At 36.0% G+C, this 19,861-nt stretch overlaps 1 protein-coding gene across 1 annotated transcript; it reads right to left on the bottom strand.

The window, feature by feature from the left end:
• Nucleotides 1-1,661, bottom strand: LOC114282099 (uncharacterized). The gene is made up of 2 exons (XM_082923259.1): nucleotides 1,232-1,661; nucleotides 1-38 (listed from the first exon to the last, which is right to left on the bottom strand). Exons 1-2 carry the CDS (start codon nucleotides 1,659-1,661, stop codon nucleotides 1-3), a joined length of 468 nt encoding a protein of 155 aa, XP_082779385.1.
• Nucleotides 1,662-19,861: the final 18,200 nt, after the last annotated feature.

The raw sequence follows: 19,861 nt of genomic DNA, 5'->3' as shown, positions 1-19,861 counted from the left end.
TCATGATGCAGAACAACGTGATGCTACCAGCTTTTTCCCTACAAGACACACCAATTTTTGTCAAATTGTATGATTCCAACGTGATTCTGAGGTTCCAAAACCTAAAAGGCAATTTTAAAATACAAATGTGTGATATGCTCTAGAAGCCAAATAAGGAGCATTCAAAATAAAGACCTGTAAAATGTAGTCAATAAAACAAGACAGACAGAAAGAACATTTTAAGAACAACCAAATGCATCTGAAACTCTTAAAGTAGGATAAATTGAGGTCTGGTAAAGACAAATGACAGTGAAAATTTTGAGAGATGATAAAATAGTATCCAACAAAATGCTACTAATAGAAAAAAAAATGATTTCCTCCATTGCCACATAATGGAAATTTCCATGGGATATGGTGTAATGCGTGAATAAAAATAATATATTGCCTTTAGATTGCTTACCTTCAAAACAATGGAAGTAAAAAACACAAAAGTTGCATGAATTCAAACTTCTTAACCAAAAAGTTCAAAATTAGAACTTTGCACTTTCAATATGAAGTAGACAAATAAGATGAAATTAAATCACACATTTATTTGCAAATATACCATCGATCATGATGCATACAGAGAACTCAACCAATACATCAGCCATAGAGCAACAGGCTAAGAATTCTAAACAGAAGGCATACCAGCTACAGTTTTACCGAGTAGTTTTCAATACTACAATGGCAAATAATGCTTTTTCGTAAAGTATCAAAAAGAAAACTACAACTATTCAATAAGACATAAATTAAAATAAATGAAATCTACTTTCTTCAGACAAGACTAACAACATAGAATGTCAGAGACATACTCATCACATATCACAAAAGATTAGATTCAATATTAGTTACGGTTCTAGGCTCATGTTGACCCAAACCAAGCCTACATTAAACAAAACATACGTTCCATGAAGATCTTAATAACACCATGGCACATATTATGCAAAGTGTTGCCCAATGTGGCTTAATTCTCAAAAACAAATTCGATGAAGTCCTACACCATAATTCAACAGATTGGCCAAGTACCTTCATTTTAATATATTAAATAGCAACATGAAACTAAGCCATGTTGCTAGCCAACTAAGAGCAGCTTCTTTCATGTGTCAGAATATGCCTAACCAGAAAATTACTAGTATTGATAATTTCGTCATGAGAAATCAAACATAAAATGCAGTACACATACTTTCAACGAATCAAACCAAAAAGAACTTACCAGTATTTGGTGTCACCCATGCACACCTTTTCTTGGGTTGTAAGCTGCCAGGTAGAGCCTCTGAAATGGCATCAGATACACTAATTTTTAACTTCATGGCCAATTGCTTCCTACGGACAGGCATACTATTTCTCCTATATATCCTACCAGTTGATGCATGACTATGAAACGAATCCGAAAATGCATCAGACAAACACGAAGCATTGAGTGATAAATTAGAATGCAGTAAATGCTCTTGCCTACTAAGTGCCGACAGAATACTAACTGAATGTGATGGAAGACCATTACTCTCTTCTGCTAATGTCAAAACCTCCTCCAGCGAATTCTCTTCATTTCTCAGTGTCTTCATCATGGGTTTTTGTGCACTTCCCAACCTCTGTACCTTGTTACCCGCAGGTCCAAAGATCGGTCTGGCCTCCGAATCAGCCATGTTCGATGATCTTACTCTCAGAGCTCCTGACATCTAAAGAAACCCCTTCAGTTCTACACAAATCTCTGTCAAAGTTCCCCAAATCTTCCACATCCACCAGACTTCAGGTTTAATTCATTCAAATGTTCAATAAACATAACGAAACCCTAACAATAATTCAAAACCCATCTTCTTCTTAGAGCTACCAATATAGATTTTGAGCTTTTTGGATCTCAAATTACCAAATTAAACAACCACTAACCCAGAAGCACACACAAAAGAACCCAAAACTCACCACCATTCATCCACCTCAATCTCAGAGCTCCCCAACAAAAGATTTCAACCCTCAAAATCAGCACATATTACACTTTTCACTATTTCTAGAACTCAGTGAAACCCTTAAAATCACATCAAACCGCTATTTCCAAAGAATTTAAACTTCAAATTCCCTCTTGAAACCCCAGAAAAAAAAATATATTATACATTGAAATATGTCAAATGAAACCCACTTTTTGACCAAAGCTAGGGTTCCAAAACCCTAATATATACATATCTTTGTTTATACACAGTTCATTTGTATATAGACAGTTGTAATAAATTATCAAGTCAATTAACAGTTTTTAATGGTATTAGAAACCTGTTTTAATTAATAATTTATCAAGTCAATTTACACCATATCTTGACCAGTTTGTAGTAGTGTTCATTGATGACATCCTAGTATATTCAAGGTCTGAAGAAGAGCATGAGCAACATTTAAGGATTGTCCTTCAAGTTCTTAGGGACAATCAGTTATATGCCAAGGCAAGCAAATGTGAGTTCTGGTTGAATGAAGTGAATTTCTTAGGGCATGTAGTGTCTGAGAATGGGATTACGGTGGATCTAACCAAGGTGGAAGCAATCTTAGATTAGAGACAACCGAAAATCGTATCAGAAATCCGCAGTTTCTTAGGATTGGCTGGTTACTACCGAAGGTTCATCCAAGATTTCCCCAAACTAGCTAGACCAATGACTTGTTTGATGTAAAAAGGAGTAAAGTATGAGTTGGGACAAAGCTTGCGAAAAATCCTTCCAAGAGCTAAAGAAGAGATTAACTAGTGCACCAATTTTGACCATCCAGGAACGAGAAGTGGGGTACACTGTGTATTGTGATGCGTCTAAGGAAGGGTTAGGTTGTGTGCTCATGCAAAATGGAAAGGTGGTCGCGTATGGATCCAGGCAGTTGAAACCACATGAGCGTAACTACCCAACACATGACTTGGAATTAGTGGCCGTAGTTGTTGCCCTAAAGCAATGGCGACATTACCTATGTGAGGAACAATTTAAGATTTTCACAGATCACAAGAGTTTGAAGTATCTATTTACACAAAAGGACCTTAACTTGAGATAGAGACGATGGATAGAGTATCTTGAGGATTTCCAGTTCACTCTCTCATATCATCCCGATAAAGCCAATGTAGTAGCAGACGCTCTAAGTCGCAAGAGCAGAGGATTGATAGCCAAAATTTTCGTTAAGGAATGGGATATGGTTAAGACATTCAATGAATTTAGAATCCAAGTAGAATCTCAAGATACAAAGGCTTACCTCGGAACCCAAAAAGTGATGCCGAAGTTAATAAGTGAAGTTATGGAGGCCCAGAGGCACGACCAAGAAGTAATCTACATTAAAGGACGCCTGGAGTCAGGAAAATCTATGCTAGCTTGGGGGATTCACTCCGATGGGAGCGTGAGGTATCAAGGTAAATTATTTGTGCCAAATGACGAGTTACTGAGGGAGAAAGTACTTAAGGAATGTTGTCACTCTATATTTGCGGTACATCTGGGGGGAAACAAGATGTATCAAGATCTAAAAAGGCAGTATTGGTGGAGGGGAATGAAAATGGACGTGGCAAGATTCGTAGCAAGATATCTAATGTGCCAACAAGTGAAGGCAAAGCATCAGAAACCAGGAGGTATGTTACAACCTCTGCCTATTGTTGAATGGAAATGGGAGCACGTGACAATGGACTTTGTGACTGGATTGCCTAAGACACCAAAAGAGCGTGATGCCATATGGGTAATAGTGGACTGCCTTACCAAGTTAGCACATTTCTTACCATACAAGGTAACCGACACCTTAGAATCTCTAAGTAAACTCTATATTGGAGAAATTATTCGATTACATGGAATTCTGGTATTCATCGTATCCGATCGTGATCCATGGTTCACCTCTCGTTTTTGCGGAAGTCTGCAGGAAGCCCTAGGTACTGAGTTATGTTTCAGTACCGCCTTTCATCCACAGACAGATGGGAAGTCAGAACGCACCATCCAAACACTCGAAGATATGTTGCGAGCTTGTGTAATGGATTTTCAAGGAAGTTGGGAACGACACCTACTCCTAATTGAATTCTCCTACAACAACAGTTTTCAAGCTAGCATCGGTATGGCGCCTTTTGAAGCATTATATGGATGACCTTATAGATCACTGATTTGTTGGACTAAAGTGGGTGACGCAAATCTGATAGGACCCGAACTTGTTCTAGAAACTACTGAGAAAGTCAAACTTATCCAATAACGGTTAAAAACCGCTCAAGACCATCAAAAGAATTATGCGGATAGGAGGAGGAGGCCACTGATGTTTGAAGTAGGCAACCACGTGTTTCTAAAGGTACAACCTAGGTATGGGATCACATGATTTGGAAGAAAGGGGAAGCTATTACCACGATATATTAGGCCTTTTGAGTTATTGGAAAGGGTGGGCGAACTGGCATACAGACTAGCCCTACCCCCGCAGTTAGTAAGGATACACAACGTCTTCCATGTATCTATGTTGAGGAAATATATCGCCAACCTGTCACATGTCCTTAATTGGGAAGAAATCAGTCTTGACGAAGATGTTACCTTTGAAGAAGGACCGGTAGCGATACAAGATAGTCGGGAGAAGAACCTTAGAGGCAAGACGGTTCACTTAGTAAAAGTGCTTTGGCGTCATCAGGGAATTGAAGAATCTACTTGGGAACGCCCGGATTGGGTGAAGGCAAACTACCCCGAACTTTTCGAAGGCAGTATATAGTTAAATTTCGGGGACGAACTTGTTTTAAGGGGGATAGGTTGTGAAGCCCCTGAAAAATGTATTTTCTTTAAAAACCCTTACATTTGAATTATTTCCTTAAAGCCCCTTAGTTTCTTAAAATTATTTCGAATCTTACCGGTTAGTATTTTTTTTTTTTATCGGAACAGGAATATCCTAGCCGAATTAGGTTCCTTAGCCTAATTCAATTTAGTTCTACATAAATAAGGTTCCAATACATGAGTTTAATTCCAAGCCCTCACTTCTTTTATTAATTTCAAGATTTGCCCCAAACTAGTACATGCAATTTTTATACTATAGTACCACCAAATCAATTTGTGGATCTATATATATATTGGGAATATCTCCATAGTACACATATTTTGAATAGAATATTCTTCATTTCCCTTCCCCATGGCCGGCCAACCTAGGGGAGTGTGAAGGATCAATTTTCAAGGCTTGTAATCATGGTATTCTAGAAGCAAAAGTACCAAGTACCCCTAAATCAAGGGATTGTGTTCCCAACCTAGTTCTATTCCAACTAGAGGCTAACTAAATCTTTTCTAAGTCACATAATTAAGCCCCCTAATCACTCCATATTCCTTTAGACTCCAAGTAAATCCAAACTTCTCAATCTGATTCCAACTCGTGGGCCTTTGTGTCTTTTCACACCAAATTTGCCTATATATACAACCACCCTCTTAGCATAGCATACACAAGCAACACACACACACCTACATTCGGCCTAGAGGAGGGAAAGGAGAGCAAGAGAAAAGTTTTGAGAGAAAGAGGAAGGAAGAGGAGAGCAATCTTGTTCAACTTGGCCTAGCCTAGCAAGTAAGCCACAACACAACCCTCTCTTTTATTCTCCTTTTTCAAATACATGCTCTTAAGGGATCTAAACATTTTTTTTAGATGTGTTTTAGTGATTTTCTTTTACTAAAAATGAAAAGAATTGAGCCATGATTTTACTCTTCTTGTAGTTTCCCTTAATCGGTACAAAACTATCTTTTTCATACCAATCTCTGAAACTTTCCAAGGGCACATCTTCAAGATAGATTTCTAAGTTTAATATATATTATTTAGCATATTTTCATCACACAAAAGAAATGAAAAATTTCCCTTAATGGATCTCTTTTCTCACAAATCTTTTTATTTTGAGTATTGTGCATTGAAAATCTATTTTTACATCCAACTTTCAAAAAATCTAGAAAAATGTAGAAAAATCTTCTGGACCTTATTTTTATTCCAAAATCTTCCTTAAGAATTTAGTTTTCAAGGAAAATTGGTTTCATTGAAAAAGAGTGAGCATCTTGTAAGGAAATCCAATTTTCGTAACGGTCGACGAGTCTGGACAGTGCTGGAGTGTTTCTTAAATAACTAAAAATCTATAAAAGCTATCCCATTTCCAAAATATGTTCTGGAAATTAGATTAAATTATCTTCGAACCATAGGAAGGTCAAGTTTGGAAAAAGTCTGAAACAATCCTTTCGATTTTAATCTTTAACGGGTACTAAATCTGAAATTTCTATTTGGCATTGGTATTTCATGCTATTGTGTTCATGAATACGGTTGTTAATATATATGAATGTGTCTTAATATGATATCACACATGCCATGGTTGTATATCTTATATTTTAGCCCTTCAATGATGCTTACACTTATGCAAGTTTATTCTTGTTACTTGCTTGTACTAACCAACTTAAAACATTAATCTAAACGGAAACTTAATGCGGTGGCTAATGGGGTTTCGATCACATGAGTATTATTATGAGATAAATTTATGTCCCAATTGAATTATTTGGCGGGCCGTGTTCCCTTTTAAAAATTACAGTCTTGCGCAAGTAGTTGTTTGGGACCCTTGAACGGAGTGGTTGTATTCGGACCCTAGGTGGTTTGGTGTAAGGAGGGAATGGGAAAGGCCTTATTTTACCGTCTCTTTTGAGGCCCTGCGGTTGGCGCTACGGGGTACATAACCGTTGGTAGGCATCCGAGGTAAGGTCTGCAACAAAGCAGCAAAAGAGGGGGCATACCCAATAATCCGCATATGATTCTTGTGGTTGGGAGGATGAAGTCTCTTTGGGGGATTTGTAGTTTACTAACACCTAACTTTGTAACCCTTTTGCTTGTTTAGTTGAATATCATGCTTTATTACTTGTTGTCATATTTGTGATTGTGTATTGGACTGGGAAAAAGAGATGGGGTGTGTGTGCGTTTATTGGGCATTCGAAGCTCATGGCGTATCATGCCAGGTACTGAAGAAGATACTGCGCCAAGAGAAAAAGAACCAAAGACCTTTGAAGACTTCTGGCTATCTTAGACTAGCTAAACTCTTTTTTGTTGTTTTGTACAGTCCCTCAGAAACCTCATCTTTTGTTGGAATGTAATATTGATGGGATTTACTCTTATAATTAGGGTTATATGTAATTATTCTCCTATTATTGTATGCATAATATGTTTATTTCATCAACTTAGTTTTCTACGTTGCTCTTGAGACCTTGCATCAATGCCATGTAAGATCTGTCAAAAAAGTAGTTTACTGCCTAAGAAAGCTGGACTTAGAAGGGAGGCTAATTTGACTTCTCTAGCGATATGGGATCTTACTGTATTGTCCATAGGGCTCAATAGTGGCTTTCCCTTGCTACCGCCCTTAGTGTAAAATTTTGGGGCGTCACATTCACACCACTAAATAATACTACACAATTGCTCAGCCAAAAATTCTAATTGTTTTTGTTAAGTTTATTGGAATACCTATAAATAAGCTTTTTATATAATAATTTTATCACACTATCATTTAAGTATTGAAGAGTTAACATATTGATTGGGATTATTATGCATTTTCCCCTTAATTTATATATTTTTAATATTAGTTTCTCTATTTTTTTAGTTATAGTTAATTATATCTTTTAGTCCCTAAAGTATGTTATTTGTATTATTTTGGTTTCTAGTTTTTAAATTGTATCAATTTGGTGCATAATATATAAAAAGTGCTTCAATTCGATCCCTCAATCTAATTTCATCAATAGATGTGGTTAAAGTTAAGAATAAATGTGAAAATTCACTTTAAAAATTATACTTTTATTTTCTAAATTATGTGATAAGGGTCAATTCAGTCACTTAAATTACACGTTTACTCTTAATTTTAGTAGTGTCTATTGACGGAGTTTGGTTGAGAAACCGAATTGAAATTTTTTTTTATACATCGAAAACCAACATGATACAAATCTCATATTTTGAGGATTAAAAATGAAATTAACCATTTCATTGATTAGTTACCCCAGAAAAGAAAAGAATTTAGCTATTTCCTTTTATTTTTTGCTTATTTTCCCTTTTATTTTTCCTTTTTTGTTCATGAATTCATGATTGAAACAAAACATACAAAAAGCATTTTGACTAAAAACTTGTTTTATATGAAAAGGGAATTAACAAATTAACGATTTATTTTTATTTATTCTTCACAGAAACTATTTTGTTGAACAATTATATTTTTGGATTTTCCTTTACGGTGTCAACATGGCAATAAATGTTTTCCATTTTCTAACATTAAAGTTGACAAAGCAATTGGAGATTACTTGAGAAAGCAAATCAATTTTTTTCCCTAAATATTTGATGATTTGAAAGTTCATTTCTGTTGAAAATTAATGTTATTTGTAGTTCTACTTCATCTTAGTATTTTGAAAGTGACAAATTATATTTTCATTATCTGTGGGTAATTGATAAAAAAATTCTTTTAAAATTAAGAATGAGAAGGAAATTCACTGCATATTATGGTTTAATTTGCGGTATTTTAGGAATACAGTAAAAAGTTAATTTTTGGCTTTTAACTAAACTTTTTGATTTTTTTGGAAAGTGATTTAGGAAGTTGGTAAAAAATTATTTTTTTACTTTTGGGGTTAATATTTATCTATGATATCACATCACAATAAAATAATCAAAATGTCCCCAAATGGTGATTTTCCCTAGCCCTCAGCTGTAAACATGGAGGGTAGTTCATGTAATTTCACGCATTGTGTTTTGCTAACTTCCCAAATAATGTTCAGGCGTTTTTAGCTGTCTGAGGCTGCGTTTTTTATGCTGCAAAACGCAACTTTTATTTGGGTTCCAAAATCACCCCTTTGTTTCTTTTTTAGTTTAGGGTAAATGATTGGTTCATAGAAAATTTAAAAGATTTTATAAAAATCTATAAAGTCCTACCTTGTGAATAAATGAAGAGAGATGAATGTAAATGCTTTGTCCTTAAAAAAAAAAAGAATGTAAATGTTCTAGAAATATCTCTCCTACCGATTTTTATTGTAAAACATTTAATATTTGTGATTTATCTTCTAATACTAAAAAAAAAAAAATAGAATATAAAAATTATTGAAATATAATATTTCAATCGATTCAATTGATATTGATACAAAAATTTCCAACCAAAACATATTGTACCTTATGAAAAACTTGTTGGAAAAATGGTTTAAATTCTGATGTTTCGGAAACTTTATGCTAATTATTATATAGGACCCACAAGTCATTTATTGAGGGTTCGAGTAGCAATGTATTCGTTCTATATGGTGAACAAGATTATATAATTAGTGAGTCAAAACCATTTATAGGTGAATGGAAAATTGACTTCTAAGTAAGGTTTATGAACATTAGACATGTTTGTGAAAATTCTCAAAATGGTGTTGCATCATTTTCTACACAGGAAAATTATGAACAATTTGGAGAATATATTTAAGGTCCTAGATAAGTTGGGTTTGGGTCAAGCCCATTACTTATTTTCTTGGGCCCAAATTGTTTGAATTAATGTTAGTTTGTTGCTGGAAAGTTTGAATTTTATATTCAAATTGCAATGGATTGCAACGGACAACAATGGGCATATTTTCAAATTGAACAGACATGTCTTTCCATAACAGGTTTCCATTGCCTATATTAAGGCAGTCCTCCATCCTTTTTATATCCAAGAAAGAAAACATTTTTTCCAGATCTTCCTTTACCTTCTCTATTCATCTTGCATATTCCATTTTTAGAGTTTAAGTTTGAGAGAGTATAAAGCACATATTTTGGTTCGTTGTACACATAGAGTTAGTGCAAATTCTGTGTGTGGTGATTGTTGTATCCTGGAGACAGGACGCCCATTGATCTCGTGCACCAGTGGAGAGGGCGTAATTCTGTCTTAAAGACACAGTGTCCATACACTGGCCTCAATCACATTTTCATACCATTGTTTAATCTGCTATAAAGTTGTAAGTTTTTTTTTATTTGTTTTATTCATTCGCATGTAAATTCGCATGTAATTAATTTACCGAAATTATTCTCCAACAATTTTAAGACAGAATTATATCTCACTTCTATTTACTGTTTCGGTTAAATTAATTTTCTGATTTTATACAGTTTTGTGATCATAGTGTTTAATAGAGCAAATTCTGTTTCTGTTTTATATATATATATATATATTTATATATTCTGGGTTTGTTCTGTTTATTGCAATAGTTTTCCATGCTGTTTAATATAAAGTTAATGTGTTTATTATTATTATTTTTTTTTTTTATCTATACAGAATTTTAATCTGCTGGTTCTAAACAGTGTGGTTTTAAACTGTTTTTCTGTTTTGTTTTAATACAAAACTTGATGCTGTAATTTCTGTATGATCTAGAGTATTGCACAAATTATATATTCTGGGTTGAATTTTCTGTTAACGTTGAGGAGTCTGTTATATATACATATTTATTAGTCTTGTTTGTTTGAGTCAGTTTCTTTCCTAACGTTTTAAAAAAAAAAAAAAAATGCTTTGGTGGAACGTTGCAGTGGACCACCTTTATTTGTTTGTTTGATTTGGTGCACTTTGTTTATGGTTTGACCAATTAAAACACTTTAGTGTGTGTTTAAACTTTTGGTCTATGGTGCTTCAGGATCTCATATATTACTATATTGCTTGAATCTGTTTGTTTGTTAAGTGTAACAAAACATAAGAAGTTTATTTTTATATTTATAATTTGTGGTGTGTTCTGCATGTATCACTATTATTTTGTCTTTTTTTTTTTTGGCTATTGATTTTTTGGATTTTGTAATTTAATCTCTAATTTGAGTTAGTTATTGAGAAATTATATTTTATTTATTGTGAAAAGATTTGTTTTTGTTATTTTATTTTGATCAGAAAGTTAAAGTTAAAGTTTAAATGGCAACTGAGACTGTAAACAGTGCTGGGAATACAAACCCGACATCTGCATCTGTCATCATTCCTACTCCTATGGTTACTTCACTTCCCACCACTGTCCCGGTTAACCACAATGAAAAGCCGGAAAAATTTAATGGGACAGAGTTTAAGAGATGGCAGCAAAAAATGCTGTTTTATCTTACAACTCTGAATTTGGCAAGATTTGTCAAAGAGAATGCACCCGCCTTGAGCGAGGACGAAACTGATCGGCAAGCAATTGCTGCAGTTGAGGCGTGGAAGCATTCTGATTTTTTGTGCCGAAACTATATTTTGAATGGATTGGACAACACATTGTATAACGTGTATAGTCCATTACAATCGGCTAGAGAATTGTGGGAATCCTTGGACAAGAAGTACAAAACGGAAGATGCGGGAATAAAGAAATATGTAGTTGGCCGGTTTCTTGAATACATGATGGTGGACTCGAAGACCGTAATTAGTCAAGTCCAAGAGCTTCAACTGATTATACATGAAATTCATGCAGAGGGTATGAGTTTGAGCGAATCTTTCCAAGTGGCAGCAATTATTGAGAAACTACCACCGTCTTGGAAAGAGTTCAAGAACTATCTGAAGCACAAACGTAAGGAAATGAAGTTAGAGGACTTGATTGTTCGGTTACGGATTGAGGAAGATAACCGCGAGGCAGAAAAGAAAAGAAATCCGGGATTTGTTTTCAAAGCCAAGGCTAACATATTGGAGCATGGACAAAAAGAGAAAAAGAGACAGCGTCCTAAGCAAAACTCTAAACAAACTGTTGGTCAGAGTTTTAAGATTGGATCTATAAAGTTCAAAGGAAAGTGCTTTGTGTGCAACAAGGTAGGACATCGGGCCAAAGACTGTCGGAATCGCAAAGATCAACAAGGTCATTCCAAAAAGACAAAGTATGAACAGGCACACATAACTGAATTGGAGACTTTGTCTGATGGAGTGACTGAGATGAACCTGGCAGCAGTTGTGTCTGAGGTAAATCTGATGGGGTCAAATTCCAAGGAATGGTGGGTAGACACCGGGGCAACACGACATGTGTGTGCAGATAAGAAAATGTTTACTACCTATCAACAAGTTAAGGATGAAGAGCAGCTTTTCATGGGAAACTCCTCTACTGCAAAAGTTGAAGGACAAGGGAAGATTGTGCTTAAAATGACTTCGGGCAAGGAGTTGACGCTTAACAATGTTTTGCATGTTCCAGAAATTCGAAAGAATTTGGTGTCTGGATCATTGTTAAGCAAGAATGGTTTTAAATTGGTTTTTGTTTCTGATAAATTTGTTCTGTGTAAGGATGGTGTTTATGTAGGGAAAGGATACCTGTGTGACGGGTTATTCAAAATGAATGTACTAACTGTAATTCCTACTATTAATAAGAACTCCACATCTTCTGCTTATTTGTTTGAGTCTTCTCATGTTTGGCATGGTAGATTAGGACATGTTAACTATGATTCATTGCGTAGATTAATTCACTTGGACTATCTACCTAATTTTTCTATTGACTCAAATCATAAATGTGAAGTATGTGTTGAGGCTAAATTTACTAAGACACCATTTAATTCAGTTGAAAGAAGTACTGAGCCTCTGGATTTAATTCATAGTGATATTTGTGATTTGAAATTTGTTCAAACACGAGGAGGCAAGAAGTACTTCATCACTTTTATTGATGATAGTACCAAATATTGCTATGTATATTTATTACGAAGCAAGGATGAAGCCTTAGAAAAATTCATTGAATATAAAACTGAGGTTGAGAATCAACTTGGCAAGAAAATTAAGGCATTAAGAAGTGATCGAGGTGGTGAATATGATGCTCCTTTTGGAACGTTATGTTCACAACTTGGCATCATTCATCAAACTACTGCGCCTTATGCACCACAGCAAAATGGAGTTGCTGAGCGGAAAAATCGTACATTGAAAGAGATGATGAATGCCATGTTGATTAGCTCAGGTTTACCCCAGAACTTATGGGGGGAAGCGATTCTTTCTGCTAATTATATTTTGAATAAAATACCTCACAAGAAGATTCTTAAAACTCCATATGAATTATGGAAAGGTCGGAATCCTTCTTACAAGTATCTGAAAGTGTGGGGGTGTTTAGCTAAGGTGGCCATTCCCGATCCTAAAAAGGTCAAAATTGGACCTAAAACTGTTGATTGCATATTCATAGGATATGCACATAACAGTAGTGCTTATCGATTTTTAGTATACAAAAGTGACAATTCAAATGTGCATGTCAATACTATAATCGAGTCGAGAAATGCATCTTTCTTTGAACATATATTTCCTTGTAAATCTATACAAGAATCAAGTTCTTCTAAACGTTCTTATGAAAATGCATTTGATAATAATCAAGGACATATTGAGGAAAATCAAGAAGGAACAAATGAGGCAGAACCTAGACGTAGTAAGCGAGCTAGGACTAGTAAATCCTTCGGTCCTGATTTCTTGATTTATCTACTGGAAAATGAGCCTCAAACATTTAAGGAAGCTATGTCTAGGCCTGAAGCTCCTTTATGGAAGGAAGCTATTAATAGTGAAATTGAGTCCATTTTACAGAATCATACCTGGGAATTGGTGGATCTTCCACCAGGATGTAAGCCTCTTGGATATAAATGGATATTCAAGAGAAAAATGAAGCCTGATGGATCAATTGAGAAATACAAGGCCAGACTTGTAGTGAAAGGTTATAGGCAAACCGAGGGAATAGATTATTTTGACACTTATTCGCCTGTAACAAGAATAACATCCATTAGAATGTTGATTGCTATAGCGGCTTTATACAATCTTGAAATACATCAAATGGATGTTAAGACTGCATTTTTAAATGGAGATCTTAATGAAGAAATCTACATGGAACAACCAGAAGGTTTTGTAGTTCCAGGGCAAGAAAAGAAAGTGTGCAAGCTTGTAAAATCTCTTTATGGTTTAAAGCAAGCTCCAAAACAATGGCATGAAAAATTTGACAATGTGATGATGTCAAATGGATTCAAAATAAATGAATGTGACAAATGTGTTTATGTGAAAGACACAGAAAAGGGTTATGTCATTGTTTGCCTATATGTAGATGATATGCTTATTATTGGTAGTAATAATGAAAGTATAAAAACTACCAAGAAAATGTTGAACACTAAGTTTGACATGAAAGACATGGGGATAGCAGATGTAATTTTAGGAATTAAAATTACTAAAACATCTGATGGATATGCTTTGTCTCAAGGTCATTATGTGGAAAAAATCCTTGAGAAATTTAATAAACATGATGATCGTCTTTCAAAAACCCCTGTGGATGCTAGTCTTCATTTAATGAAGAACATGGGTGAAGGTGTATCACAACTAGAGTACTCCCGAATAATTGGAAGTTTAATGTACCTTATGAATTGCACACGTCCTGACATAGCATATGCTGTCAGTAAATTGAGCAGGTACACAAGTAATCCAGGGAAAGATCATTGGACAGCCATTATAAGAGTACTTAGATATCTAAGATATACTTGTAATTATGGATTGAACTATACAAGATATCCAGCAGTACTGGAAGGGTACAGCGACGCTAATTGGATATCTGACACTAAAGACTCTAAGTCAACTAGTGGCTATGTCTTTACTTTGGGAAGTGCAGCAGTTTCTTGGAAATCATCCAAACAGACGTGCATTGCCAGGTCCACAATGGAATCTGAGTTTATTGCATTGGATAAAGCAGGAGAAGAAGCAGAATGGCTTCGACATTTCTTGGAAGATATTCCAATGTGGCCCAAACCTGTGCCCGCAATTTGCATCCATTGCGATAGCCAAACAGCTATGGCTAGGGCACAAAATAATATGTATAACGGTAAGTCTCGTCATATACGTCGCAGACATAATACCGTTAAACAACTGCTCTCAAATGGAATTATTTCCATTGAATATATAAGGTCAAAAGATAACATTGCGGATCCGTTAACAAAAGGTTTGACTAGAGAGCAAGTTATGAGATCATCGAGGGGAATGGGATTAAAGCCTATCAATTAAGAACCGACTTAATGGCAACCCAACCTAGCTGACTGGAGATCCCAAGATCTAGGTTCAAAGGGACAACCGAATTAAGTATGATTCCTGACCATCACTAAAGAGAAAATCTCTTACCCATTTCTATGATAACAAGTGATGTCTGTAGCGAGAATTAGGATAAGTTTTACTTTTAATGAAGTTCATATCTTGGAAAACCAAGTAGGGTATAGCAGAATACTCTTAATGAGCATCACCTATATGAGTGTGAATTGGGCCGATTCTATGAGAATGCTAAGGCTACATTCTCTAGAGCACTCATGAAAACCAGGTATTGCCCAGGGCCAAAACGGGCACAACCGAAAGAACCAAGTTGTGTATGAAAACAAAACTGTGTGAAAGCTGTTGTCTCGGTTTACACTAACGGCAGAACAGTTCAAGACATCATGTTCACTGATCAGCCAGTAAACCCGATAGTTTTTCACGAGGGAGGGTTCAAGGCCACAAGCTACCTATCTTATGCAGGATGTTTTCAGTTTTGTATTTTCTCAGGTTGCATGTTGTTGCATTTCCGTTTTGTCAATTTCATTCATGTGGGGGATTGTTGGAAAAATGGTTTAAATTCTGATGTTTCGGAAACTTTATGCTAATTATTATATAGGACCCACAAGTCATTTATTGAGGGTTCGAGTAGCAATGTATTCGTTCTATATGGTGAACAAGATTATATAATTAGTGAGTCAAAACCATTTATAGGTGAATGGAAAATTGACTTCTAAGTAAGGTTTATGAACATTAGACATGTTTGTGAAAATTCTCAAAATGGTGTTGCATCATTTTCTACACAGGAAAATTATGAACAATTTGGAGAATATATTTAAGGTCCTAGATAAGTTGGGTTTGGGTCAAGCCCATTACTTATTTTCTTGGGCCCAAATTGTTTGAATTAATGTTAGTTTGTTGCTGGAAAGTTTGAATTTTATATTCAAATTGCAATGGATTGCAACGGACAACAATGGGCATATTTTCAAATTGAACAGACATGTCTTTCCATAACAGGTTTCCATTGCCTATATTAAGGCAGTCCTCCATCCTTTTTATATCCAAGAAAGAAAACATTTTTTCCAGATCTTCCTTTACCTTCTCTATTCATCTTGCATATTCCATTTTTAGAGTTTAAGTTTGAGAGAGTATAAAGCACATATTTTGGTTCGTTGTACACATAGAGTTAGTGCAAATTCTGTGTGTGGTGATTGTTGTATCCTGGAGACAGGACGCCCATTGATCTCGTGCACCAGTGGAGAGGGCGTAATTCTGTCTTAAAGACACAGTGTCCATACACTGGCCTCAATCACATTTTCATACCATTGTTTAATCTGCTATAAAGTTGTAAGTTTTTTTTTATTTGTTTTATTCATTCGCATGTAAATTCGCATGTAATTAATTTACCGAAATTATTCTCCAACAAAACTTACTAAAAATTAAAATTTCAAACGATCTCAATTTTGCTAGTGTTTCTTGTAGCCCTAGATATTCAAATGTTCAATACTTCTACATAAGCTCGAACCCCCAACCTCTCTCTGAAACTTATATTATTTTGAGTTTTAACAATGCTCTCAAAATATTTTATGTCCCCATTAAAGATAGCGCACAAATAGCGTAACTAAAGTCTCGTTTGGGAATTATGATTTTTAGTCAAAAAGTCATTATAAATTGTCACATCACTCTCTTTATTTTTTTGTATATTTTTTTTATAAAAATATCAAAAAATTAATTAAAATAATTAATTTCTAAACGCGACCTAAATCCATACGAACCATCAAGTGCATCATATATTAGCTAAAGCTACAAATGATTAAGCCATTTAGTTCTAATTTAAGATTTCCTTTCGTTCATTCTTTTCAAAATAAGTTTCCAAAATATGAAAACACATTTTACGAGGTAATAGTTATGGAAGGCTCGGAATACTCTTTTGTGTATCATCCTATGTTCAATGCCTCATTGTGATAAGATAAAAGGACAATAAAAGATGGACTTGGAAGGGTAGCACATGATGGAATTGCCCCTAGAGTCTAATGTGAGTCATTGCCTTAAAAATCATAAAAGGCTTTTTGTATACAAATTCATACACATCTAACAAAAGGGTCAATATATAGTAGCATATGTATAATGTGTACTCCTTCAAATAATAATTATAATGAGTTGAATGAAATTGAATTTATACTTTAATCTCAATTGGAGATTTATTTTAAATTATTAAACACTATTCATTTTGGACCTAATTGATTAAATTGTGACTCGTTAGTAACCATCTAATAGTGTTGTGGTTTTATTATTATTATTTGATTACTATAAAAGAGTGGTGAATATTTATGGTATGTATCATTTGTACGGGAAAGAAATAAACTTTCTCGTATAATCCTGTTGATCAAGTCAGCGCTCCTTTGTACGTCGTCACTTTATCACCTGAAAACACAAACGTGAGCTAACCGGCGGGTGTGTGCCGGAAACCTCTCTGATGCCTAAGTCAGTAAGCTTGACAAATAGACAAAAGTTCCGTGTATTCAAAAAGCAAAGTTGTGTGTTACCTCTCCAAAAGTGATGTTTGTGAGCTTTTATAGGTTTCGTGTGGCACAATCCTAGTAGGACTTCTACTCCTCCATGCAGAGTCCTCCTAGGATTCGTACTCCTGAAAGATAATGCTTATCCTTCAACACTCCCCTTACTGCTTAAACTAAGTGAGATGGTTTTTACCACGGCTGAACTCCAACATGACCGAAGTAATCATGGCTATGCTGAGCCGCAGAGTAGGCCGAACTATCCTTAGTTCGGTTCTTCCTTTCGCTACACCTTATCTCGGTTCTCTTATGTACAAACCATGGTGTGTTTAGACCGAGTTACCGAGGAGCAAGGTTCTGACCGTTCTAACCACAATACGCCATGGCCGGACTAACTTTGAGACCGGCCTAACTCCAAGTCGCTTCTGGACTGGGGTAACATTACATTTCTCTCGGGCCGGAGTAATTTTGTACCTCTCTTGGGCCGGAGTAATTTTACGGCCTTTTTACTCAGCCTTTCGTATTGTGGGCCATAATGACCATCTCCCAGCTCGGCCCAATTTTCACAAAAATTACCCTCTCAATTGTCCCTTAATTTCATTTGCGCAGCATGATAGGGATTACCTGTCTATCAGCCGAGCTGAAGTTTTTAAGCCTTTCCAGCCGAGCTAATTTCACACCGGGTTCTGCTTGTCCGGTCAAAACGTCTCTTCAATCACAGCAACTGAATCGCTTCTTATTCCAATGACACGTGGCAGGCATTGATTGGCCCTCTGCAACTGTCCCGCTGCCCTCGTACTTCGCAAAATTTGAACAGTTCCCGCCCTTCCACTTTCGTCCTTTTCACAAAATAATCCCCTCATCTTTGGATTTACCACTGCATTTCTCATTTCCCTCATTCTCTCTTTCAAGCTCCATTGTTCTCCAACTTTTGCAACTGTGAAGTTTGCTTCGTGTGCCTCTTTTACTGCCGTTGCTTCTATCTCCAGGTCTTCTACTTCAATCTGGTAAGCAAATCCATCTTTCTTGCTCTGTTTGTTTTCGTATTTTGCCTTCTGTGTTTTTGTAAAACATATTTTTCCATTTTGCTTTGCTCTGTACTTTTATGGAAAAAACTTAACCATAGAACACATGAGTATATGAAATATCCTGTAGAAAACTGGTTTTTGATCCAAAATCATGATGCAACCGAACTAGGATACTGTTTAAGCTAGGTAAAAGTCTAGCCAGCGTACAACCGGACTAACACTTCATGTTTACACCAGTAGCTTTGAATAAGTCAAACTTCTTGATAGACCTTAGCCGAGGTAACCAACCGAACTAAGTTTGCACTTAGCATACTGAGATACCTAAACTCCAACCGATCTAGGCCTTGGGGCTAAACCAGCTTTCTTAGTTTTTTAGACGGAACCCAGAAAGTTGCCCCTAGGCGATCAACCGGTCAAACAAAACCGTTTCCACAACCGAAATATCGAGATGCTTGCCAAGCCGGAACTAATAAAGCCCTGCTCAATCCGAGCTACCTATCACCTTGCAGAAACCGAGATAGAACCTGTAGCATCCACATAGCCGAAGGAGGGCTCCTATATTTTACTTTTATTTTGTAGCACGGTCCAATGATCTGTGTTTAACCCCTTTGTTTTCTACTTTGCAGACTTAGGTTGCCCAGGCACTCCTCTGCGCGCTCAACCGTGTTACTGAGCACAATTTTTGGACCGAACTAATTTATCCATAAATTATACAATAAATGGGGAAGTATAGGTTTCTAGTAGAGACGCCAGGTGGTCTAGCCGAATTCCGAAGGGATTATGGCATACCTGACGATGTGCACCTCACCCTGGCCGAAAAAGATGTCATACCCTGGGGAAATGAAGGCTTTGTCCCCTTCACACTCCTGTCCATAATTGAAACCGGACTACGATTTCCAGTCTAACCCTTAATTTGTGAGTTTCTTAGGCAAACCAGACTATGCCCAACCCAACTATCCACCAATTCATACCGTATAATAATGGGAATAGCCGAACTAAATCGCCAAGCCGGTCTCAACCTCGGTCTGGCCAAAATCTTCCACCAATACTCCATTGGTTCAAAAGAAGATGGGTGGGTCTACTATTTAAGAATACGCCGTCGCCGAGAGAAGATAATAAAATATACACCGGATAAAGACTTAAACGATGACGATTTTTTCTGGGTGTCTAGGAACTTTGAGGATCATCAAGCCTAGATTCCTGGCCGACATATAAACTGGAAAAAAGGAGAACCCAGTATATTTACTTCGGTTTTCTTGCGTGTTTCATTATATTTCGGTTTTTCAATCTTTCAGCCAAACTAACAGTTGTCTTCTTTCGCAGATTCTGCCCACTTGCATTCTCTATATAGCTATCCAAATCTAGCGACCTTGCGCACCGCACTACGGTATCCAGAACGTAGTTGGGCCAAGCTGCTA

The sequence above is a fragment of the Camellia sinensis genome, chromosome 4, assembly GCF_055761805.1.
Source record: "Camellia sinensis isolate YWXY chromosome 4, ASM5576180v1, whole genome shotgun sequence".
Lineage (NCBI taxonomy): Eukaryota > Viridiplantae > Streptophyta > Magnoliopsida > Ericales > Theaceae > Camellia > Camellia sinensis.
This window is presented reverse-complemented; position numbering and strand designations above follow the sequence as displayed.